We start from the raw sequence: 27,619 nt of genomic DNA on the forward strand, positions 1-27,619 counted from the left end.
TAATCAGCATAAACAAGGTGGGGGGAGGTAGCAGTTTGCAGACATCAGCATAAACATATGTCATCCTCAAATACCAAGGGTGCATTCATACCAGCATGTAAGCGTTTTGCTGCTTGAACCAATACTGGACGTGTGCCTCTACAGCATGGTCTAGGTCAAGTGAGAAGTTAGTTTCCACTAGATCTCTCAGTTTCAGGCATATCAGGAGAGGAGTAATGGAGTAAAGGTGCAACTAGTTCTGGAAACTGAAATAATAATACATGTTCTTCCCAGACAGGAGCAACTGGCTGGAGTAGTATTTCCAAATGAAGCATCTTCCAACTCTTATATGCAACACAGAAGCATTGGACAACCCCACTCCCCCATCCCAGGACAGTATTTAAAAAAGAAACAAACAAGGGAATAGTAATGGAGCTGGGAATTCTGGTCTAGTGAAGCAGTCAATGTTGAAGGAAGCAGGGGTCTCCAATTATATGCAGCATAAATCTAGTTTGCCCCAGGGGCAAACTGAATAAAGATAGGTCATGGGAAAGTGCTCAGGTAGATTCCTTTTCCATATGGGTGGTTCCTTATGATACCTTCTACTAGGCAGGACTGGTATGAGGGCCAGAGAGCGATGGGCTGCTTCACCAGCAATAAACAACAGGTGAAGCCGCCAGCATGCTCTGGCCCTTATACCTCAGAGGTACCATGAGGGCAGGTGGCTTCTTTAAACTGCTCTGCTGACGGGTGTGCAGCTGACCATGCCTCAGCAGAGCAGTTTAACAAAGCCCCCACTCCAGCTTGTGTGAGCCCCCCCTTAATTTGGCTTGCAGAGGGGGGATGGGCTGCCTCTTCCTCCCGGGAGAAAGAGGTAACCCATCTGCCCTGCCGCCCCACCCATTATAAGGTGGCAGCGGCTAAGGCAGGTGCCTGAATGGAGCATTCACAGTCCTGACTCAGCTGCCTTAGCACAGGCTGGAAGGTGCTGGAGGAGGCGGTGGCTTTGGAAGAGGAAGATGCTATGCATAGTGACGCCAACTGCCTCCACGGCAGGCAACTGCCTTCTTCCTTCCCGCATCCTTTCCAACATTGTAATATACCACCATTTTGAGATGCTTAGCTGGTGTTGTATTACGATGTAAGAAAGCAGGTATCGCCCAGCTCTACCTTCTGCTACTCTTTGAGCAAATAGGATGAAAAAAATAGTCTGTATCTTCCCTTTCATATGAAGCCAAGGAGACAGATTATGTGACTCATTTTCAAGGGGGCTCATCTACTCCCAGTACAATTGGGGTGTTACTTCCATAAACAGAGATTTCATATATTGAATCTGCAACCTTGACTTCAACGCACTTACCAAGTAGGTGCATTTTCAAGGCCGTAGCAATAACAAACACTCTTCACATCAAAGCAGGAAGATAGCAAAATCCACAAACTTAAACCTAAAACTCAATTTACACACTTTGAAAGAATCCTATTGTGTACCATTACCTTTCTCCCCATTTTTCCTTCCATTCTGGGTAGGTGCTTTTTCGCTTTAGATTTTGGCAAGTATGCCAATATTGTTTTAAATTTAGTCAGTTGCAACATTCCAACTCCATTAAAGAAAGAAACTTGAAGTGCAATTTTAAGCAAGAATTCACCTACTTTTATATAGGCACTTTGTAACATGGAAGCGTTCAAAAAATCATTAGAGACCATAGGCCCATTTAGATGTTAAGAAAATCACCACTAAAAAAATTACCTACACCATTTAAGTGGTGTATCATTTGGTTCACAGTACAAGTGCTTATTCAAGAGCATAACTGAAGTACCGTATTTTTCACTCTATAAGACACACATTTCCCCCTCCAAAAATTAAGGGGAAATGTGTGTGCATCTTATGGAGCGAATGCAGGCTCCTTGGCTTCAGCGATAGCAATGCGAAGCCTCCAAAACGCTGTGGGAGCGCTCCTGCCGCGCTCCGGAGGCTTCGGGTTGCCTTAACTGAAGCCTGGAGAGCTAGACTCTCCTGGCTTCAGTGAAAGGAACCCGAACCCTCCAGAGTGCAGCAGGAGCTCCAGCCGCGCTCCGGAGGCTTCGGGTTGCCTTCACTGAAGGGTAGGTGCCCCTTCAGCTAAGCAGGAGGAGAAATGGAAAGGACTCCGTTTCTCCTGCCGCTTCGCTGAAGGGGCGCTGCGCAGAGAGGGGGAGATTTTTTTTTTCTTGTTCTCCCCCTCTAAAACAAGGTGCATCCTATAGAGCGAAAAATACGGTAATATTTTATCTTGAGATAATGGCAAAATCTGCCTGAAATATGCAAGGTTGTTTGTTAACTGGAAGGTTAATATGATAGTGTTGTTTTCACAACCTGCTTGTTCAGGTTCTGCCACTTCATTTCCCACACACACATCCTAAGCTTACCCATTTGCTCCTTCAGGGTATTAAGCTCTACAGTTGTTCCTAAATCCTTTACCATCCTGTGTCTAAGTAAAGGAAGGAAAACCCGTGTTAAAGTTGAGAGTGATGCACTGTAAGCATGGGCATCCCTATTTTGTGTCAACATCCCTATTTTGTGTCAACAGTAGGAGTGCTATCAGAAATTCATGCATGTTGGAAATCCCTTTGTTTAGCTGTTTACCCACAGACATAATATCAAGTACAACATGATGAAAAACTTTCCAGACAGTTTAGATGCATTGCTATACCATATACAGCAGGAGCTTTGTTTAATTTCAACAATGATGACCTATTCAACAGCAAGGAAATATTAATAAGCAACAACACTTTGAGAGTTTACAAAACCACTTTATTTTTATGACCACAGAAAGAGGCAAATAAATAGCTAATTGAGCAACCGTTTGTTAACCAAGTATTCAGTGAGCACCACAGAGAATATTAGTATCAGGAGGCCTGGAGAAAAATGTTCGAAAAAGCAATTCTGCCTCAATTAAAGTGAATTGAGTTCATTTTTCTGACTAAGAATACAGTGCAGCATTTGAGACAAACAAAAGTTTGCAGGGTTTAATTGCAAAGTCAATTTAATTTAACTTGCAACCTATTCATACAGTGTGTCCCTGCCTAACATAATGAATGTCTTGATACTGCTAATTGCCCTTTTCTTTTTTCACTTCATCGTGCTTGTTGTAGTACTGCCCAACCAAACATGCCTGCTAAATATTTTAGACTTCTGAAACTGCTGAAATACTATTCTTACTTAAGCTTCTACGCAGGGCTTTCACTGAAAAAGTGCTGCAGGCTTCAAGCTTGCAGCAAGTAAAAAGTGAAAACAATTTACACAAAATTACAGTACTGAGAAAGTTGTCTGTCCTATCCAAAGACTGAAGTATACTGAACAACAAATGCCTGAAGGTGCTGAAGACCAATGTCTGTCACAGCTACCATATTTGGCTTTTTAAAAAATGCATTCACTCCCCTGCCTGATGGATTCTGACTCATAATTCGGGAGAGTTGTGCCTCCTTTTCCTGTCTGAAACTGGTACTTTAGGCCCCCAAAAATATCAATTTTAAAAAAGTGTGAAGGCATTCAGCTCATTTTCCAATCTCTATGTCACATCTTGTAGCAGCAGCTTTTCCTAATGGAGGACCTGGAGGACCAGAGCAGGTGCTGGAATGCTGGGGGGGGGGAGCACACTCCAGGTGTCATGGGAGGACTCCAACACCTGTTAGGTGATGGGGGGGGGCATTAAATTTGTTTTACTAGGTGCTCAGCATATCACAATATCACTTTGAAATTCTGTGAAAACACATATTGAAACCACAGGAATTCTGAGCCCAAAAGAAACAGGAGAAATTCTTGTATCATCCACTTCTAGTAATAAGAAAGGTTACTTAGTAACGAAAGCAGATGGAATACAGCAGCAGCACAGAATATCAAACTTTCAAATAAGCATATTCTCAAAAACAGCAGACAAGTTAATCTAGTTCTTCATTAGTATAACAGATTCCTCCCACAATTCAAGTGCACGTCTTGCAAAGCACTGAGGCAATGCAGACAGCAGTTCCTGGGTGGCTTGTTACTTATGATGCAATTTCTTTTCAGGCTCTGCCCACTCAAGCACAATTTCTTCATATGCCTTTAGCCATAGCTAAGCACTTGGGGAAGGAGATAATTATTTTGATTGATTACTACTGGTGCAGAATACTTATTAGTTGCTAGTATATAAAGATATTTAAAGGACTTGTGTTATTATTGTATTTGCTTTTTACTGCTCAAGGTGGTATACATAGCTCCCCCTCTCCTCCTTTAATCCCCACAACAACCCTGTAAGGTAGGTTAGATTGAGAGCCAGCGACTGGTCCAAGGTCACTCGGTCAGCTTCACAGCTGAGTGGTGATTTGAACCTTGGGTCTCCCACTCCCACCTTGGTCCAACGCTCTAACTACTACACTAGCTCTCAATACTGAGAATTGGTAATATTGGTGGAAGAGGGTATTACTGACTACTCCTCATCAAAAAGCTGTGGGGTGCATATTTTAGCCACCATTTAGCACATTTGCTACTTATGCAATGTTAATGTCAGGACATACGTGTGTGTGTGTGTGTGTGTGTGTGTGTTCACACACCTCAATCCTTGAAGTTGAAATGCATTGCCAAGCAGTGCAACCCATCTAAAAGGAAAGTACTGAATTTTGCTCCTAGAGCCCTAATCTTAGATCCCATTTTAAGAGGGCTCTCCAAAGTTCAATTAACTCAGTATCAGTTGCTCATTTCACATAACATAACTCTTCCTCTTCACAGCACAATTTCTATTTTCACAGTAATGTGTGTGTGTGTGTATATATATATATATATATATATATATACACTGACACAGAAAATGGCTGAGAGTCATATATCTAACTTGTATCAAGGGGGAGGATATATTACATTATTTATGGTTTATATAACTGGATGTTGCGCTCTGTGATAGGCTGACAATATTTGCTGTTGTACTATTGGATCAAATGAACGCTGGCATCTGGTATCACCCCTCATATACACATATATAGTTATTTTTTCCTATGAACCACCCTGAGACCTGTGGGTACAGGGCACTTTACAAATTTTAATAACAAGTGTGTGAATGTTCTCCTTTTCCTCCACAAGTGCTTTTGACAGAAGATGGGAACAGGCATGGTATCAGTCTCTATAGCCATAGCAGGCTCTGTAATTCTCCCAACGGTTTGTGTTCACCCCCAAAGGCATATTCCTCCACTGTCTCCCAAGACAGATGCCAACAACAAAAGTAGACACCTCAGGAGTAGTATATGTGTTCCTGCATACAAGTGGATAAATCTTACATGACTCTTTTATCCTATTTGCATTGTTGTATACAAAGTTGGGAAGGGTAGCTTCATATTCCTAAGGTAAAACCTGTTTAGACAGGATTCTTGTGCCAGCATGTCTGCAAAGCAAGCAGAAAGCTACAGGAAAGGCTTAAGAACCTCAGTCAATGACCTACTTACCACTAATGCATGCCAGAAAGGTTAGTTGTACAGAACAGTTGATAAAGAAGTGCTCAGGCTTGCAGTTTCAGGGCTAAGTTCTCATGCCTGACATGCTGGGGATTTTTCAGTCCCATTTAGCAGCTCAACAAAATTATTTTCAAATATGAAAAATACTAAGTGTTAAAACTTTGTTTTAAGAATAATGTATGCTTTCTGAATATCACTCTCACACACATGAAATCCTTAATACTGCTTCTTTCATAAGAGGGATATACCATTCATACTGATCGGTACATAGAGCAAGATTGGTTAATATAAATTATGATGTTCCACAGGTAACATACAATGTTGGAATAATAAATTTGTAACAATGGATAATAAGCAGGAAGCTACCAATAAATGAAAACCAGGGCTCTTGCATGTTTTGCTACTCAAAAATACAAGAGATAGAAACTGGTTATCTATTGTAGTTGCAGTCTAGAAGAAGGTTGAATAAATTTTCCTTCACTTTAAACATGAATCAGAGACAGTATTATTTCTAATGGAATTTATTTTTATTGAGATTGGTTTAAGTCATGACCAGACTTGAAGAGCTTCAATCTAGACGCCAAGAGCTACCATAATCCAGCATTTAATTGATATCACATTTAAGAATCTGTTTTCTTATGGATAGGTGTTGTTCAACATTCACTTCCAACTACTGACAGATTTCAGACCACTTTCCTTCTCCTGTTTTCTTTGACTTGGTTAAAATCCTTCTTTGGATTCTATCAAATACCTTTCCATTAGTCAAGAAGACTCAAATATTGTCTGCATTTTAATTGCATTTAGTTGCATTTTAATATTCCTGCATCTTTGATACACTTTGGAATCATATTAGTCCTGGCTGCCATATCACTGTATGATGAAGTCATACTCAGAGCTTCAATAACTTCTAAATCCTTCTAAACCATCCCTGTATTTCGTGTAACTTTAGAATCTTAGAGTTGGAAGGGACCTGAGGGTCATCTAGTCCAACCCCCTGCAATGCAGGAATCTCAGCTAAAGCATCCAAGAGATATGGCCATCCAACTGCTGCTGTAACTACATTTACATTTTTACTACATTTACATTTACTAGTTTACATTTTTCTACTTGTATTTGACTATTTTTGCCAAGACATGCAGAACTGTGTTAGCAGCTTGCTCACTACCATGTGTATGAATTGCATGTTTCAGATCAGAAGACCATTTAAGAGCTACTCATGAATCTATCTTTGCAGTGCACTGTCATATTACATGCTGTCTGTCACCATTTCAAATCGGTTGAACATTTACAGGTGGATTTACTTGCTCAGTTGCTAAAATATCTTTGCACATGTATCTATAAACTCCTTCCACGTGTGCCTCTATGGCCCAGTTCAGGCAATTCATCATTTATTAGTTTAAGATCAAACTTGTGTCCTTACACGCCCTCCTCCTATCACACATATGCTATAGGTGAAAAATTTCAGGGTTTGTTAAACCAAGGTATCCCTTTATATCAAGAAGAAATGTAGTTTCATCTAGGTCTATCCTGGTTTCAGATCCTAGATTGTAGATCGAAATTAGATTCATAATTCAGATGTAATGGAAACCATGGTAAGGAGAGAAAGTAAGGAATATACAAGGTTTGTTCTTAGTCTAAGAAACCAGTTATGAGGGGGGAGCCTTAATCATAGTATACTTTTAATAAAAGTTATGTGCAAGATTATAATATGAGTGAAAGTGTGGATGACAATTTCTCTTACAAACTTCTCAGACTGAGCATTTTTGTTTCCTAACACTGCTCCGTTTCCTACCATCATCTAAACTAAAAACTGAGCCTAGATTATAGTCTAAAACCCACAAATTGCATTTGGCCACATTTTGGTTCTTCCTCATTTTAGCCTCAGGATAATCATCTCAGAAGTGAAAAAAAAAAAAGAAAATGGCTAAAAGGAGTTCTTAAAAGAAAAAACTAAAGCATTTGAACACAATTATTTGAACCTGACAACGTAACAAAATTTTCCTAGTTCACTGCATTGCTCTGAGCTGGCTTCAATATGTTTCTAAGACAACCAAGTGGAATTTAGCAGTTCACAATAACAGTGATCTATTTCTCCGGAGCCTAACTGAACTAGCTGAAAACTGAAGCCAATCAACCAGATATTGCATTTACATTTATACCAGAAGAGGTTTATAGTTTCTATGGTTTCTGGCTGAGCCAGAAGTTCTCAAAAGAGATTCTTTGGATGAAATTGGGGACATTGGGGAGGGGGGGGGAGAGAATTACTTCTTCACTTTTTAAAGCCACTGCTACTTGTTTTGAGGTAGCAGCAGGTACACTATCAGGTAAGTACAGTGGTACCTCGGGTTAAGAACTTAATTCGTTCTGGAGGTCCGTTCTTAACCTGAAACTGTTCTTAACCTGAGGTACCACTTTAGCTAATGGGGCCTCCCACTGCCACCACTGCGTGATTTCTGTTCTCATTCTGAAGCAAAGTTCTTAAGCCGAGGTACTATTTCTGGGTTAGCGGAGTCTGTAACCTGAAGTGTCTGTAACCCGAGGTACCACTGTATTGTTCAAAAGGGTTCTGGGGAAAGTGTGCCCATCTAGCAGATACTATTTTGCAAACCAAAAAACCTGGAATAATACTGTGACATGAAACACAGCAGAACCTGCAACAAAATGCTGCAGTGTGCATCACTTTTGTTCAGTGTTCCAATCAACTATGCCCTGTCACAAAACCCCATTCCAATTCCTCACCCACTAAATAGTTTCTGTCCACCCCCGATCTACCAACAGGGCAGTATACAAATTTAATGATAATTTATTAAGTAACAGTAATAATAAAACATTTGTAGCTATTGATGGTGTTCATTCCTCACTTTGGGGTCCCATTTTTGTACTAGATTTTTAAATTTATCTATTATATGTGGGGGGTGCTATTTTGGATACGTAACCCTTAGCATGCACATCTGAAAACCAGAGAGAACAAGGGGTTGCTGCAATCAGTCAATCAATCAATCAATCAATCAATCAATCAATCTATAGCATACTCCTCTCTCTTCATGAGCTATGGTTCCAATACTTCCCAGGGAAGATGACGGCTAAGCCAGTTTATATCAGTGGTGTAGATATATTTTCAGCACTCCCCTCTCAATTCCACTTCACATATTCAGTTTTCAACAAGATTCAAGTGCTAATGTAGTATAGATATTATCAAGTGCTTGCCTCTGTCCCCAAGATAGCTGGGGGGGGGGAGGAGAGAGAGAGAGAGAGAGAGAGAACAGCTGTGGACAACCCAAATCCCAATTTTGCATTTGATAAGCATTAAACTGCAGTCGTACCTAAAACCAATCAAACCAGCTAATTATTAGCCTACCCCCAGCTAAATATTTGCAAAAATGGTTTCATCTGTCAGAAAAGAGGCCAAAGTGCTTGAGAATGTAGGAGAACAATTCCTTTATTACAATTGCCAGTGTGCACTATATCCCTAGACAGAGATGTCCAGAATAATGGAAGCTACTATATTTCTCAATATGATTTTTTTTCCCTTCACATGAAAACACAATTGACATTCTCTTCAAATATGCCAGGGACATGAAAATTACCACACCAAATTAAGATTACAACACAGCTAATTTAAGCCAATATCATTTATCATGATTTGATTAAGTGTCTGTTGGGAGTAGTGGCTACATTTGTTGAAGCACAGAAGAATCACAAACTGATCATTGCCCAAGTCAGATAAGTGGCAGAACAGAATTGTCTATGCACAGATGCCAACTCCAGATGTTTGCAAAGTATAGAAAGACAATGCATTGCATATTTCTTGCTGCTTTTGGCATGTGCTAACCAACACTTCATGGAAATCTTCTTTCCTACTTGTGCACAACTCTAATAACCAACAACCACTTTTAAATTTTTATTAACTAAACATGCACATAAATCACAGAAAACTGTGTGTTAGAGTTCCACTTCAGCAGATGGTTCAGACAATAGTTTAGCATTACAAGAATGAACCACAGTTTGGGCTCACATGCGTCTCCCTCCATTCTCAAGTGTTCACAATTCAGATGTTTTCACTTCCATTTAAACCCTCAAAATAAATAATAAATGTTAGCTTACCAGATCAAAATGATCCTACATACTCATGGACACAGTGCTATTCTACACTCAGCACTTCTGCATATATGTTGAAACCACAATACACTGTAGCCGTTATTTGTAATGGAAATTGTTACATCAGATGCAATGACCAGTAAGTAGTCTTGACATCCAGTATATGTAGTAGGAAGGTGGATTTCCATAATAAAGAAATAAAATTGGCTTCCTCCATAGTACTATTTCCATTTGAAAAAAGTGAAAGCCCAAGTACAAAAGGCTACTCATTATTTGTGGGCGGCTGGTCATCAGCAAGTGCCCTCAGACATAACAGAGGTGACAACAACAGCATTGTTTGGAGCACATTGCTATTATAAATAGCCAGCACATGATGTAATGTTAAAGAGGTTTACTGCTATGGATTTCAGATTTGGTGTATTTGCTTTCACTAGTAAGTTCAAAATTTGCATTAAAAGAGCTAGTCTGACTAGTTTTAAATCAGGAGCGCAATAAACAGGATTGCCTTTTAACTTGGCAGTTATTGGAGTCATGCTGAAACAATATGAAAGAGCACCATTCACTTTCTTAACCCTTTCCCACATTTTAAAGAAGCCAATAAAAGCTTTCAAATGCAGATACCTTATAAACAGAATGCTATAGTTTGAGGAAAGTGAATTGAGAATATAAATGTTTCCTGGTAATATGGATTATTTTGCAGTTTGCACACCAATAGCTAAGAGTACAGTGGATCTTTAACTTAGCTTCAATCCAAGAATTACTTATAATTAGTGCCAAAGACAATAAAAGTCTTCACAAAGAAGAGGAAAAAGATTTTCAATACAGGAAGATTTTCAGGAGCTTTGCACCATTGGTGTTAAAAGTTCCACCTGCCTTCACTTCCAAAGCCTCACACACAAACCAACTGTCTTAGGTTGCAATATGAAACCCTTTTGCCTAGAAGTAAGGTTCATTTAACTCAATGGGACTTAGTTCTGAGTAGACATGCATAGGATTGTCTAGTTAACAGAACAGGATCAGTTCTATCTGAAAGGGTTGGGAGCATTTTACTCAATAGTCTATTCTATTGAATAGAACGTAAGGAATCCAAAAATGCATTCATTGCAATTTCAGCTGCATGTCCCACCACAAAAGCACCCATACTTCATGATTTAGGGGTGTTAATAACAGAGATCTCCTTAATTCAAAGGAAAAGGTATTGGTTTATAACTGAACTCCACATATCTGGAGGTAGAAATGGTTCATATGTTGAAAATCCAGGGAAGCTGATACAGAATGTTCAGAAACCACAAGACAAAGAAACATCACAAGACAAGTGAATTCTGAATTGATATGCATCACAGTCTTTGAGGTTTACAGTAAGTACATAGACCTCTCTCTCTCTCTCTCTCTCTCTCTCTCACACACACACACACACACAGGGAACTTGTTTGTGAGAGTGTGAAAATAATTCACTAAAATCTTAACACTTATCAGACTTAAGGAAAAGGTAAAAAAAAAGAAAAACTTAATTAACCCCTCTTGAAGACCACAAATACAATGAAGTCAGCTACCACCACAAAACATTCCTGGCTGTTAGATCAGTGATGATGTATTGTTATTGACTGTACAGCATGCTTTTCCAGGAGATGATAAGAAACTTGGTAGGAAATCGTGAATGAAATGAATGAGCCATGAGGAAAGGTCTTGAGGTGCTTATGTATCACAAACAGGCGTATACACATTTACTTCAAGGACAGTACCCAATGACCAGAAGCCTTCTGAACAAAAATACCGGGAAGCATATCTAAAGGATGTTAATAAAGATAGGCAAAATTAAAGGGACCATGGTTCATTCATCTCTTTAAGTTTGGATTCTACTTTACAAATATTGGCATGTTTAGAAAATTGTCCATAAAATGTAGCTCTCTCTCCTATCAAATGACTGGTAGGCTATACACCACACACACACTGCTACCACCAATCCCCGGCAGCACTAAGGAGAAATCACCAGCTTCTTTGCTAGAACTGGAATTGACAGGTCTCGCCACCTCAAACCCTCCTTGGCCTTATCTCTGTTCGCTTCCATCTATTTTTTCCTACTGCTGACAATGCAGCGGTGCTGGTGTATCAATTAAATATGAACCTACTACGGCTCTAAGGGATGCGGGTGACGTTGTGGTCTAAACCACAGAGACTAGGGCTTGCCGATCGGAAAGTCGGCAGATCGAATCCTTCCAATGGGGTGAGCTCCCATTGCTTGGTCCCAGCTCCTGCCAACTTAGCAGTTCGAAAGCACATCAAAGTGCAAGAAAATAAATAGGTACTGCTCCGGCAGGAAGGTAGACGGCGTTTCCATGCGCTGCGCTGCTCTGGTTTACCAGAAGCGGCTTAGTCATGCTGGCCACATGACCCGGAAGCTGTCTGTGGACAAACGGCAGCTCCCACGGCCTACAGAGCAAGATAAGCGTGCAACCCCAGAGTCGTCCGCGATTGGACCTAACGGTCAGGGGTACCTTTACCTTTACCTTACTACGGCTCTGGTCACCCTGGCAGATGATATCTATCAGGAGAGAGATAGGAGATGGCGACCCTGATGATTCTCCTTGATCTCTTGGTGACCTTTGGTACCATTGGCCATGGCTTCCTGCTGGATGGATTCTTTTGGCTGGGAATAGGGGGCACTGTCTCCCCAATTTCTTGCAGGTCCCCATTTGTTCACAGCAAAGTTCAGCATGTATTGCTAGTTTTGAAAAATGTGCATTATGTGGCACAATAATAATATGGTGTACGCAGAATGATGCTAATCAACAACTCATGATGGAGAAGCTAAAAGCTCACTAAAAAAAAATTATAAATAAGTTTACATAAGCTATTAGCCTATCTATGTTTTTATATGTCTGCCTGTCAGCATTTACATGTACTTAATCACTTGTGGCATACCAGCTACCTGGAAGTGAATGACCAAGAACTATCTCCTGGTGTACCAAGAATTCACTGCCCAACATTGGGCTCCATAACTACTTGGTATGATGTTCCAGCGAAATTCTTTGCCATGAGTATTGAACTGAGCATGCAAACAACTGCTGTCATGATCAGAATACATAGTAGACAGGCTCTAAAGTAGTATGTATGTATGTATATATGTATGTATGTATGTATTTTCTATGCCGCCCTTCATCCAATGATCAGAGGGTGGCTTACAATATAAAGTAGGTAGTTATTCCTTTTAATATGCATCCTCATAATTTAATATGCCTTAGTAAATAGGCTTAATACAAACACATACAAAACAGGTACATGAGCAAATGCTGCAAAGCTGTATGCCAGACACACAGGGTACAACAGCAAGAACTCAGAATGGAGAAATGTTTTTAAAAACTTACCAAGAAAAGTGCCTAAGTGTAACAGTAAGCAATCACTGCGGTAATGACCTTCATGGTATAGAAAAATCTGCAGTGTAAATAAACACTGAAGAACAGTTGCAAATGAGAAGCCAAGCTGGAGAGCACAATGATACCAAGAACAAGGAGAACAGGGAGTACAGCAATTCATGCTTCAACCTTGAAGATGTAAAAGCATGAGAAGAAAGCCTGTGAACAGATACTTATGTGCTAATGTATGACTAGTAAATCTCCTCTAGGCAAATAGCAAGGAAAGCATTTCACACTTTTTTTTTTTTCTTTTAGACAGCAAACAGCCTAGGGTCTGAGTGAGCAGGCAAGCTAGTAACATTTGTGGCTTACTTGCAGCGCCGGAAGGCTTCTTTCCTCAAGCCCTAAACTCCCATTTCCTCTAAGAATCTATTCTCATGGAACCCAATTACAGTGGTACCTCGGGTTACATACGCTTCAGGTACACACTCTGCTAACCCAGAAATAGTGCTTCAGGTTAAGAACTTTGCTTCAGGATAAGAACAGAAATCGGGCTCCAGCGGCATGGCAGCAGCAGGAGGCTCCATTAGCTAAAGTGGTGCTTCAGGTTAAGAACAGTTTCAGGTTAAGAATGGACTTCCGGAACGAATTAAGTACTTAACCCGAGGTACCACTGTATTGTGAAAGTCTTTCCTCTCTTCCCCTCCCACCTGTCTGAAATGAAAACCTGAGAACTTTCCAATTCCAAGAAATGCCTATGACTTCTCACCTGGGAGTTTATAGCTCTGGATCAAGTCGTTCTCCAGGTGCAATGGGATGCAAGTGGAGCCTGATACCACTCTGAGAAAAACAATTTTTTAAAAAAACTGTTTTACGCAATGATTTGTGACATCTGCACTAAAACTATTTGCAAATGTCTGGTTTGCATGGTGTTAAATAAGGGCAAGTAGAATCAGATAAAATGAACAATTTTTTAAATTTCATTCTTGAAGTATTTCCTGAAGGAAACTCTCTGTCTTAGTTGTTACGGCTTTAAAGAGTAGTTATGTTACGCAGGCATTACTGGGATTTTATGTTACACATCTGAATTCTTAATTGAATACACAGTGGTTTGGGAGGGAACTGCAAAAATGTTTGATATCCCAGTTAAAAAAGTGAAATGATGGACCTATCCTACCCAGAAACCGTAAGTGCCAAGGCAACTAAAGGCTACTCAGTCACCAGCAACTCCACTGGGTAAGTGAAACTGGGAATGGGCCTCAGGATTTCATGTTACCTCTTCCCCAACCATGGGGGAAGAAAGCACGAAAAATTCTTATGTTTTGAAATAACCCTAAATAAGATGAATCAAACCTATTTTTGGGTATGTGTATATGACTTTTTCTACAACCTCATATCTTGAAATCTTCTCAACTCAAAGCAAAGCTCTGTAGTTGTTATCCTACCAGATCAACTTTGAAGTTCCTTATCAGAAAGGTCCTAAGCTGCTGCCTAAATATACTCTATTTAACTGCTGTTGGATTTGATGCTGTTTCAATTCACTTTTACTGCAGTTGCATGTTTTTATTGAAGGTTTATTGCTATCTTATTGTCAACTTGTGAGTAGCACTTGCATTGGAAACTGGTTACAAATTCTCAATACAAACAGCTGAAGGTAAAGATGTCACAAGTTAAAACATGAAGAACATGCATGGTGCAAATAGCCCAAGGTTTCTGACACTCAGCAGGCATCAACAACTGATACTTAGTTTACTGTCTTCACCAACCTGATGGACTGGTCATTACAGTGATTTAAAGGTTAGCTTCTTATCACATGTGGCAGATGACTACAAACAAGGAAATACCACATACCCTAAAGTATTGCCACCACTGTTGCAGGTGATTGTTCATATTTCCGCACTATAAGGGAAGTTGCACAAAACAGATAATGTACTGAACACATCACCTTTATCTTGTGTTGAGGATCTAGATCAAAGAACTAAAAGAACAACTGTGAACTTTCCCCAAGACAGAGTAGAGGGGAGATGCTCAAATCTCTTTGGCAAGCAAGCAACCTGTCAGGACTCAATCATTCTAGTAGGATGAAGTCACATGCAACATATGCTGAAACAGATGTCACAAAAACACAGAACTGCAAACAAGAGTAAATGAGGAAAGGGAATGGATTCTGGCATTGCAAAGGCAGCCCACACAACCTTGCCATAATGCTCCCATGCTGCTTCTCTCATATTGCTTCCTAAAAGAGAAGATGCATTTGGCAGGCACTCTCCCAGGTGGTTCACCTGGAACAATGTTCAATGTTTCAGATAGGCTCTGTATCTGCCCTATCCTCTTGGCTTTTAATTTCTTCCCTACATCTATGAAGTTGTTCGGGAGGAGAAGACAAATACAAAAGCAATTACAAACCTGTGATATTAAAGGGCAAGTTTTGCAAGGGCAAACTACTTTTCTGCTGACAAGTTAAAGGTTTGGCTGAACAAGAAAAGCTTTTTTCGTTGGCATTGTTTCCATTACATAATGTTATGAGGCCACCTGTGATGAGACAAACAAATTATGAATGGATTTAATTAGATAGATTCTCTCCCCTACATGCACTGCTTAATTTAGAAACCAAGCATTTTTTGTTAGAACTAATAGTGCTCAGGCACTGGAAAAACCAGCAATGCTGAACAAGCAAAATAGCACCTGAGCACTAAGATATCAAAAAAGTCACTCCCAGCATGGCAATTGCTCTGCTGTCACAGAAAAGGAGGGTCTCAGGAAAAGGAGACCATCACCCCAGGAGGAAAATGATCCAGGGGACAACCAGCTATCTAGTCACAGAAAGGATGCAATTTAGGGAGGCAAAGTACACACCAATCACAAAATAGGTGCTGTTTCTAGCTCCATATAAAGTCCTAAACAACTTAAGCCCCAAATAGCTGGAAGACTGGCTCCTTTCCTGCAGACCCAATTGGGTGTTAAGATCAGCAGACAGGGCCCTCCTGGTAGTTCTGCCAGCCTCAGAAATTCAAAGGATGGCCCGGGAAAGGGGAGGTGCTATACAGTTTTGTTGAATGATGAATGTACCTCTCTACTCTGGTCTTTGACAACAGAGATGTGTGTTTTCACACCCACCCTATTCTTGTGACTGTAATTTGTTCAATCTTTTTTTTACTGCTGAATTTTAAATTGTTGCAACCCACCCCAGGACATGCTAGTAAAGAGCAGGTAATAAATGCATTATTAGTGGTGATGATGATTATGTCAGTTGCCTGGCATGAAGGTTGCACATATCCTCACTTGCTGGATCATCACTTGGTCGTAGTGAGTAGGCTTGCATGTTCCTATGATCCTTGTGAGCAAAGCCATCAGGAATCTCATGCTCCCAAGGCCAGGCTTCCTCAACCTCGGCCTTCCAGATGTTTTGAGACTACAATTCCCATCATCCCTGACCACTAGTCCTGCTAGCTAGGGATCATAGGAGTTGTAGGCCAAAAACATCTGGAGGGCCGAGGTTGAGGAAGCCTGCCCAAGGTGGTAAGGCCAAGGGGAAGGAGCTAGACAAAGAAGAAGTCCTCAACAGCAGAACAGGTGGAAGATGCTGGCATGTTACAACAGCTGTGAAAGCGGATGAAGGTTGCAGCAGGTAAGAATCTACTGGTTGTGTGACACTCATGCCATCGGAATAGAGCCTTACTGTGTGTTGGTCAGCATGCACTGATCTACACACATAAAACAAATTCACACACAGGCATCTTCCAAAAACCCATCCAAAACCCAACCCCCCAAAAGTCCCATAGTGATTGGAAAATGGTAACGGTGGCAGGATCATGAAATCTGGAAGCCCCTAGTCATGAACCGGCACATAGGTGGTGGATACAGATTCAGTCGTCCTGACTCAAGGAATGAGGCAGTTTAGTATCTCGGCAGCTGTATCCACAACTGAGCAGTCCTATTTAGGATGCACTCTGCTCACCCCGGAAAGGGGGAAGGGCTAGAAAAGGTGCCCTAAACACAGTCTGCCTCCCTTTTTCCCTGACTGGATCACCGTGCCCAGTCAGGTCACCACCCAGCAGTCGGAAAGTTAAGATCGTGTTCATGGAAGACAATCTTACTTGGCTACGAGTGATCAGTCCAGCAGCAGCAGCAGCAGCACATGTCACTCTTTGTGGCCTCAAAGTTCAACTTAAGCAACTCTCTTGTGCATTTCACTGCCTTCTAAGGTCTGGTCATTAGAGAAGCCCCCATTGTGCATTACTATGGTAGCAGCCTATGTGTGGACCTCCTGCATCAAGTAATGAATCTTATCTTTACTTTGTTTCACCAGCAGTTGAATACTTTTCTTTCTCAGTGAGCTTTTAAAGCTGCTATTGTTCAAGTGAATGTCTGTGAGTTTCCCTCCATAATACTGCTACCTGAGTGCTAGAGGGTAGGCTGGGGTGCCTAGCATCCAGCTCACAGGTCAAACCTGTCTGCTAGGCTTCCTCATTTGGCCCACAAGCACATTTTGGGATAGCCACACTTTCTGCCCTTCACCTGATGCCTCATAAAATTTCAAATGTGGGGCACATAAGGGCAGGGCCTGACAGGTGCTGCCAATTTACAGCATCTGCCAAGCCCCCTTGTGCAGCTTCTGTAGTGTCTGAAAACCACCTGGTTGTCAGGAGCTTCTGAAACATTATGAACACTGGTTCAAAAGATTCCTATCTAGTTATTTCACCACAGGATGAATTAGGACGAACACTAACTGAAGAGAAGATTTAGCAGAAAATCCAAAGACATACTAAAAAGTTAGATCAATTGTAGTCAATAGATCTTACAGCAAAAGTGTATTTAGGATTCAAGAGACTAACAAACCTTGGAAGCTGTTTCTGCACTTTGCCTCACTTTAAGAGTCTTCTCTTTAAAAAGGAATTACTACAATGTTTCCGATATCTACAAAACAATAGCAATGTTCACAATTTATGGCATTAAACAAGCTGTCAAATCTATGTATAAAGTTATCATAGCAAGCTGCTACAAAACACAGGATTCAGCAACATATGGTAATCTTATTCAAAATATTTAAAAGCAAGCTGTTGTCTAACATGTTCATATCTTCCAGACCTAAGCATTATTAAATATAGCTGTAACTAATTGATATATTCAAGGTAAAACTGAGCTACAAAACTAAGTGTAAAGTGGGATGGTTTTCCCATGAGCTTTATGTTGTATTTAAAACTCCAAAATGAAATCCAAGATTTCAGGTTAAACTCTAGCATCTTCTTGCACCAGAAAGCACTTTCCACTGCATCAATTTTCTAGGAGTTAAGGAAAAAGCAAACATGGTTTTTTTTAGGAAAAAGATCATGTGCAGAAACTTTAAGAATTGTATTAAGAGTTGGGCTTCTTTCAAATACCAAGGCACCTTTCCATTCCTTCACATTTAGGAATCCATGTGGCCCAGCTGGAAAGCTGGCACTTACTCCTGAAAGACCTAGCTCATCCCACATAAGTCATGAACTCACAGTTTGACCTTGGGCAAATCACTTTCTCCTTGTCTAAGTTTCCTTCTGTAAATCAGGAACAAGAGTGATCTACCAAATGAGGTATTGTGAGGACAAGCAAAAAATGGGAAATAGGTTTGCCAAAAAACAAACAAACAAGAATACTCATGCTTTGGTCTTGCTTCAGTTCCCACTAAAAGTCAGTAAATAAATACAGTAAGCAAATATGTGATCATACCAGCAATAGCAATAGAAAAACTTTGGAAAACAACTGTCTCAACTGTCAAACAAATTATACCTTTCCATACCATTTGAAGGGTGGGGGGTGGAAAGTATGAAACAAATGAAAGTGGTTATCATTCCTTACCTATTCAATGTATAGGACCCATTCCTCTTGAGTCTCATGCTTGCAGACAAAAATTTGAGGAAAAAATCCAGAATGGAATCTGCTTGTCCTAGTTTAATGAGAACCGAAGCACCTGTTTGTCAGAAAGTCTTTTGCTGGTCAGGGAACGTCTTTCCTGTTTCACACAGTCATCAGTTGGGAACAATCAGAAACCGCCAATTAGCAGGAAATATAAAGGAAATCAGTTCAGGCAAAACAAGAGCCTGAGGATGTAAAATACTCCACCTCTTTACAAGCAAAACCCTCAAAACCTTTTCCAAAAAGGAGCAGAATTTGGCAGCTGAAGCAAAGCAAAAGGAAAAGATAAAGAATGTTACGTCCTCTCTAAGTTTCAAAGGATAATGACAAAGATGAATCAAGTTTGCTATGTTTTGCCCTCTTCTAATTAGTCTGAAAGCAGCTTCAGATATTCCCTCTTCCTCTCAAGCCTGCTTGACTTATTGCTCAAGTATTTATGACTGCCTCAGCAGAACAAGGCAAATGAGAAACAAATCAAAGTAGCTGGTGTCCAGAATATTTAATATCACAAAAAAGAGATCAAGCCGCAGACATCCGAGCAGGAGGGTAGGTGGGACAGCTACATTTAACACAAAAAGCAGGCTGCTCTCGAGTCTTGCACATGGGAGGGGGGGGGCAGAGAGGAAGAAATGCTTCTAATAGTCCAGTCCCGGGCAGGCTGCCCTGCATAAATCACTAGATCACACTGTCTCTGATTAGGCTGCTTAGCTTCTCTTCCTGTACAGCCTGCCGCTCCCTGACTGTTTAGCAATATGCTGTGGACCCACACAATTTCTATAGCACAGAACTATAACTGTTATGTAATGTTCTAAGCATTTTTAAAATGAGACTCGAACTGCAGCACCTGCAGTGGTTCCATAAAACAAGGACTGCTTCACACTACACGGAGAGCACCTCCAAGGAGGAATATAATGTGAACATGTACACAAATGGTAAATTGTGGTTCTGAGTTTGTATATGCACATTAGGAAGCTGCAGTTGGTTCCCTAGCACATGGACAAAATATGCAAGCGACAGGGAAAGATGCAAGATCTTCACACAATCTATATGCAGATTTCATCACAATCCCAACATGAATCCCATTCTGCATGGAAATTCCAAATCATATAATATGGACCTCTAAGAGTACAAGAGTAAATTAATTGGACTAGCTTGCTTTTGAAGTAAGAAAAACAAGCTTTCAAGCTATTCAAGATTTAGGAGAATCAAAACAAGGATTAAAGGAAAGGCATCCTATGTGCCCAGACTGTTAAGCAACTCAGATGAGTCAGATGTAAGGTTATCAACAGCCTGTGTGAACATCCCATCAGTTCATTATTATTTGCTCTGAATACCTGAGGGATTTGTATCTTCACAGGTTTAAACCTAGGATATTATGTATATACATCTGCAACATAGGGTAGCATTTCAGGCATGTAATGAAATGGACTCTAAATAGCATTAATGTGGGATTTTAGCATTATGGTCAAATTAATGTATTACATAAGAACCAGAGAGAAGAAAAATTAACTGGAATCAGCAGGCAAGTATGAGCCATTTAAGGAAAGTACTGTATTTTTTTGTGTATCAGACAAGGATTTTATATTTTTTAAATCATGTTAAAAATTGTGGGGTGTCTGATACACGGACATGGGATTGGTTGCTGTTGTGAGCCGGAGATTATCAGCGGCTATTGGGTGTGTTATTGGTGGCTGCGGCAAGGGCTGGTGTTGATTGGCTGTTGTTGCTGTTGGTTGGCGATTGGTGGCTTCTGCCGGTGAGGGGACAGATGATAGGTGGCTTTTGCGGTACGCGCAAGTGTCAGCGCAGATCCAACTGGCAATCCCTCCTTTAAAAAGCTCAACAACTCTGGGCAATCTCCCTTCATTTTCTTAATTTAGAGTCCCGAAAAATAGGGGTATTCTTATACACGGGAGCGTGTTATACACGAAAAAATACAGTATATAGTACAAAACTGGATGCACCACTGAATAGGAGAATAGGAAACAAGAGGTTGGTGGCATTTCTTTTCACGTGTGAACCAAGCCAGTTATCAGCCCTAAATCAGGAAGCTAAAACATAAGCAGACATCTGTTTCTTTGCAGCTTTTACCATATGCAAATACAAAAACAACAAATCTTAGGCAGGAAGTTTCATGATGGAGTAGGTAGGACATATTCTGCCAAACAAAACTGCATATTTGGACAAAATGTCAGCACCACTACAACTGATTCTTTAAAAGAACTCATGGATATGGTAGTGCTCCAAGACAAGGCTGAACTCAGAGTTCCCAAAGTGTGCTAGGACAAGATTCTCACACCTGATAAACCATGTGTTAGAGCCACTAGAAGAGTAACCGAACTAAAACAAAGATCAAAATGAGCCTTGGGAGCCATACTTGAAGGACCCTGGAGACAAAGGTCTTAGAAGAAAGTAAAGCTTATAAATGAAAAACTGTTACCCATGAAATCCACCAACAAAATGTCCATTAAAACCAACAGAAGGCTTGGGGGCACACAATGCACAAAATACAATTTATAAAAGCTTTCGGAGTGCAAAGAGAATGTGATCCAAAGACACGTAGCTATCCAAACCAGCACCAAACCCTATAATAGAATTATAAACCAAATTAGATTAGATTATAATTGCATTTAAATTAAACCATAAAAAATAAGGGCTGTTCAGATGTTGCTTCATGCCCAGAATGAGGCTGGGGAAAAGCTCTGGGCTCCTGCACTGCTTTCCCTGTCCATTTGTGCGCGGGCAGGAAGAGAATAATGAGTGGACCAGGAAATCAAGTCTTGCATGACTTAATCCCAGAGGTCAAAGTAGCATCTGGTCACGCCTCTGGGATTTCTGCACTAGCAAGAGCTTTATGCTCCTGATACAACTCCAATGGTGGAATTTACATGAAGGAAATTATACTAAGTCACTTCTGTTTTCAGGCGTTAAGAACCATTAGCTTGGGGGGAGGGGCACACATACATGGGAGGTACAGCTTGTACATGTTAAAATTTACTTCTCCCCGCCCCCCACCAAGCTAAATGTCTCACTTCCCCCTTGAGGTTCAATTACTCAGTACACTATTTTAAGTAAGTAATGTCTAAAATTGTCTTAAAATACATTTAAAATGTTTGATACAACACAGTCTTGGTTCTGTCTGCAAACTTACTTCTGAAACATAGAACAAAACTACCTACAAGCGTGAAACTACTTTAATAAAAACAGAAATATATAAACTGAGATACACAAAATGTCCTTCTTTACCACAACACACAGAGTAAACCCCCCTTTTCAATTTTAGAGATTTGTTAGATGCAGCCATCAACAAAAGCCACAATTAAGAGTCAAGATAAGCATGCTTAACTGCACGCTGGACAGTGGCCAAGTTCTTAAATATCCAAATACATGAAGCCACTATTCCTAAGAGATCCAAGTTCATAAAGTTACATAAATTGCACATAAAGGGGGAGGGGGAGGAAAGCTTGCAGTTTACTGGAGTATTCCCCCCCCCCCTCCTGCCGCAGAGAAGGAACAATCAGGTAATTGAGGCACAACATTTGCCCAGATACAGGAAGCGACTGTTCAGCTTGCCAATTTGCTCCACCCAAGTCCTCCCAAGCTGGTATAAAAGGCTTTGCTGCAAAATATAGCCAGTGACACAATCTAGGAGGAGGAAAGCTGTGGAGGGAGAGCAAGAGACGTGAGTTCAGGAAGAAAAAGCAATGAGATTTGCTTTAGCTGATATTTGCAGTGACCAAAAAGAGTAGCAAACCCTCCAGAAAAATACTTGGATGGACACTTACACCACACCTGATCTGAATAGCCCTCTGGGACACACACACACACACACACACACACGATAACCAAAACTGCTTTGCTACTCTAGCTCAATCACCTGAAGCAGGAGGAACAGTTCAATCCTCCACACTGCACGGAGGGCTTGTACCCTACGGGCAGACCAAAGAGTGAGCAGAAAAGAGCGCCAAGAATGGGCAGAAAGTTTATTAGTATTTACTGGAAGTTCCAAATGATTTGAAGTAGATCAAAAAGGGTTTTCTGTCTCCAAATTGTCTAATAATAGGAACTAAAAAATTGTTTGGGCAAATCAGGGGTGGATTTTTATGTGAGAGACCGTTTCCCCTTATATGAACCTGCTGCCTGGGCTCTGAGATCTTCAGCGAGGCCCTTCTCTCAGTCCCACCACCATCACAGGCAGCCTTGGTGGAGAGGGCCTTCTCGGTGGCCGATCCCAGAGTTAGGACATTAGACTGGCTCCAGCCTTGCTGTCCTTCTGCCAGCAGCTGAAGACCTTTCTATTCCAAGAGGAATTTTGGAACTGAGGAAAATGTGGTGTGTCTATTGTTATTGTCTGTGTTTTTAATGGATCTTTTTATAGTCTTTTAATTCTATTAGTGTTTAATTATATTAATGAAAGACTTTTCCATGTTTTTAGCTTGTTCTAGTAAGTCTTCCCATACTGGGAAAAAGATGGGATATAAATAAATACTATTACCACTACTATTACTACACTACTACTAATAATAATTTCAACACCAAAACCTCATAGAAATTGCCCTGCTTGATTCAGGGCAGAGCAGCTGTGCATAATTTTCCCATGCAAAGACATACCACAAAGGGTTATCTTACGTATTTTTACTCTCATGGGGACAATGCCAAATAGGAAAATGACCCATGGTGGGGTGACCGCCCCAATTAATGCTCTGTTTAGCTCTGCAGCTGGCTTTCACTGCATGCACAGAAGTTACATACAGTAAGATGTAGTTTGGCCAGGAGTGCTTTTTGCCAACTATTTTTAATATGCCAACTGCACCCCTTCCTACAGAAATCATTCATTCTCTCATTCTCTCCATGTAATGTACTTGACACTGGGCTGCCCTGAAGATCAGCTGATTGTTAATGCCTGCAAACACTATTTCAGGCCAATCACATCTTTCCCCCGTCCCACACCTGACATCATTCATAACATAAGTTTAGATCATGTAGGTATAACTTGGTCAAAATGGTCTCATCAGTCAAATGGTGAGGCCTGGTGTGACTAATTGGGCCCACAGGTGAGACGTTTCACACTGCTGCATTATGTCTTGGTGGGAAGAGGTTTGAAAGCAAAATGCCAGAAGGTAGAGAGGAACGCTCGCATTCAATACACACCTTCTAGGCAGGTACATAATTAAGGTAGTCCCCCGTTTTTAAATGTATTGACATGTCATTTTTTTAATACATGGAAATGCTATTTCCCTTTTTTACAGTTGTTCCAAAAGGTGGTATTCACCTAAGTTTTACTTTGAGTAAGCCCACTGAAATGAATACATCTGATGGACCAAAGGATTTGTGGATTTTTTGCTACTCTAGTTACATCTGGCCCAGTATATTTTAGAAGTACTATCATTTTAATGCTGAAAATTTTCCATTATATCTAGTCTTCCTTTACACCCCATGAATATATTTTTCATAGATGTTACATTTTCTGAATTACATGTGATCCAAATCCCTAGTCTCTCCACAGAATCAAGTAGCAGCCTATTTTCTTCTGTTGCAGTCTTCTCAAGATTAAAGCCCATCTGTCTTAATATCAGAAAATTACACTGAAAACTCTTAACACATTTTAAAGTTTCTGAAAATAATTTACATACACATGAAAAATAAATGAGTTCTTCTTTCATCCCATCTTAAGGCTTTGTATTTCCCTCTTCTTACTGCTTCTGCTAGGAATTCTCTGGGTTCCTACCTGCTTGCAGTCCTCAGACAGACCCACAGAAAGATAACTTATACTTTGAACAAGTATCCCTTCACATATATCTTGATAATGAGCTTGTAAAGCCATGCTCCTGTTTACCAACAGGAAGGCAGCCCCAGCTGAGAAGCCTTACAAAGTCGTCGTCCCCAATCATCCATTTTAGACATAAAATAAAATAGGGCATTATATATCATTGGTGTCCAGAGCAGCCCGAAGGGATCCACAAATATACACAGCTATGGAACCTAAAAGGTGATTGCCCTTTGGTGGGGGGCTGCCAAAGGGAAAATAACTTTTTGGAGTGATAACCAACCAGAGCTCCAGAACAGCAAGAGAAGCAGCTGGAATATATTACTGTTCTTCTTGATATCATTAAATTGAATATGTAATTGTAGTGCTTCATGCTGCGTTTTTGTTGTTTATCATTGTAAGCCACTTTGAGTATTTTCATAAAAAGCAAAGTATAAATACTGCATCTAAAATCTAGAGATTGCAAGAGATTCACAAAATTCCAGTATTCTTCATACTCAGAAGCAAATCCCACTGAATTCAATGGACCTTACTCCCAGGCTAAATGTACATAGGATTGCAGTCCCTTTGTACAGTTTCATCCTCTTTCTGAGTACTGACTAACATTTCCAATCCTATACCATGGGGGGAGGGGATATGTTTGGTGGGACTAAACATCTGAAAGCAGTTGGCCATGTGGATGTTATCAGGATGATAGTGTTAATCCATTTTGTAAACTTATTACATTCACTATAGCCCCTATTTGGAGTGGCTACAATATGAGAGTTTTCCATGTGGACTCAGTTTTAGTCTCTAAGGCATCCTATAGCAAGAATGCATTGAGATACTGGGAGATTAGAAAATATTTATTCTCATTCTTGCTGCAACAAGAACAAGGCTATGCAGCTCTCATCATCCCTTCCATGCCTCAAATGCTTCCTGTCTCCAGTGCAGTTTATTTTTAGCCCTTGGAATTTCTTTCTATATGTTCCAGGAACAAACCATCCATCCTCCATCCAGATGGCAGACTTCAGTTAAGGGATCCAAGGCCTTAAATAGAATGTTTCCCTGTATTTACTTTTTCCTACACTGCTGCTCACAATGTGACTGGGAAAGTGTCATACAGAAAATGCTTCACTGCACTGTAGATATGTTTAACATTTCTTTCAATTTCCTTTCGTAAGAGACGTTCTTCACTTGCTTATGCTGTTAACAGCTTTGAGTCTTCTTTTGGGGTGGTGGTGGGGAAACAGGGTGTACATATTAACAACCTGGCTAATATATATAGGGAGTATTCTAGCCAATACTGGATGATAAGCAACATTCTGTGAATAGAAGTAACAGTCTGCCCATTCATACCCTACAGTTCCCACACATACAAATCCATTCCATTCTTACCCTACAGTTCTCACACATACAAATCTATTCCAAAGAATTTCTCTCCCCCCACCCCACCCCCAAGATTCTCTGGGGCAATGAGGGGAAGGAGAGGAAGGGCATACCCCACTGCACAAGTAGAAATTTGGTCCACTCAAGGACGGACAATAGAATATCACCATCTGATAACAAAAAATGTGAATATTCCTCTGTGATAGGCACCAAGAATCCATGATGCTTTAATATGAACACTTTCCCAAAACGTAAGGACAAAAGTCAGTTATTTAGTCAAAAGCATCTTGTGCCCTCATCATTATCAATCAGAAAGCAATTTTATACATTTTATTCAGCCATTTCAGAGAAGTTTAAAGGTTGGATTGAGAAGTAAAGTCTGCATATTAGTATTCCATGCACATCACAGCACATATTATGTTTTATGGCAATACAGCCCTTCTCTCTTCAGACATGTATCAACAAAAGGAATATTTTGCATTGACCAACCCACAGCAGAATGGATAACTTCTCAGGTTGCATCTCTCAACATTGCTGCCACCTCTGCAGCCCAGGAGAATATTGAAGCCCGGTGTTCTCTTCTGATGCCTTTCCCATTTTTCCTTCCTTCATCACTATACAACTTTTCCTGCAGCTTAAAGCAGCACATCTTTGTTTGAACAGTGGAAAAAGTAAATTATCTTATACCACTATCAATGAACTGAGAGATGATGTCCAAGTCAGCGAACCTTAATTAGTTTTATCATGTCACTCTCCACTATAATATCCTTAAAGGCAGGTGTTGCCGTTCATATTCTGAAGTGCCATCAGGCAGACAGGGAGAAAAGGGTATCCAGTGTCCAGAAAAGCAGGTTATTCAAGCAGCTAATCCAGTTCTAATGCAGGTCAACTGCTAATTCTTGCAGCAAAGAGGAGTGTCTTAGCTTTAACAATGGCTATAGATCATGGGTAGGCAAACTAAGGCCCGGGGGCCAGATCTGGCCCAACCACCTTCTAAATCTGGCCTGTGGACGGTCCAGGAATCAGCGTGTATTTACATGAGTAGAATGTGTCCTTTTATTTAAAATGCATCTCTGGGTTATTTGTGGAGTATAGGAATTTGTTCATTTTTTATATATATTTTTCAAAATATAATCCAGCCCCCCACAAGGTCTGAGGGACAGTGGACCGGCCCCCTGCTGAAAAAGTTAGCTGACCTCTGCTATAGATGACCATTAGAACACTGCTCAAGGCAATGAGCATGACAAAATCTTGACCCCTTCTATCTATTCTGACATTTTATAAAATGTCTATTTTACTTCACAAACAATTCTTGAAGCAGCTCAAATGTGAGTTACAAAACTATGAATCAAACAGCTTTAAATGAATACACAGACATTGATGAATTATCTGATAAGGTTATCTATCAATGGCTTCTAGTCATGATTGCTCTATACCACCTCAGTATTGGAGATGGCATGCCTGTGAGTAAAGAACTTGGACAATATGAATGGGGACAGTGATATTGCACTTATGACCCAAGTGGTGGTCGCTAATAGGCATCTTGTTGGCCACTTTTGGAATAGGATGCTAGACTAAACGGGCTTTTGGTCTGATCCAGCAGGGCTCTTGTGTTCTTAATAGAAGGCTACATACTTTTAGATTGTGATGTTTGCTAGTCTTGGGATTTTTTAAAGCTTTGGTGTGTTACTGTGTTGTATCC

At 40.5% G+C, this 27,619-nt stretch overlaps 1 protein-coding gene across 3 annotated transcripts in view; it reads right to left on the reverse strand.

Moving 5' to 3' along the window:
- Positions 1–27,619, reverse strand: part of MOB2 (MOB kinase activator 2) — a 100,298-nt gene that overhangs the window by 33,544 nt on the left and 39,135 nt on the right. Inside the window, exons 1-2 of one of the 3 annotated variants that reach the window (XM_083425703.1) lie at positions 18,726–18,856; positions 17,730–17,807 (exon numbers count right to left, since the gene is read on the reverse strand). The exons of 1 other annotated variant lie outside the window; for it this stretch is intronic. Coding sequence is in view for 1 of the 2 variants with exons in the window: in XM_083425701.1 (XP_083281827.1) it covers positions 18,726–18,763 (38 nt within the window). In the remaining variant the exon portion in view is untranslated. Of the gene's footprint in view, positions 1–17,729; positions 17,808–18,725; positions 19,341–27,619 lie in introns of those variants that run through there. One more of the 3 variants, XM_083425701.1, reaches the window with a different exon arrangement.

The sequence above is a fragment of the Podarcis tiliguerta genome (genome assembly GCF_965153285.1).
Source record: "Podarcis tiliguerta genome assembly, chromosome: 1".
NCBI lineage: Eukaryota > Metazoa > Chordata > Lepidosauria > Squamata > Lacertidae > Podarcis > Podarcis tiliguerta.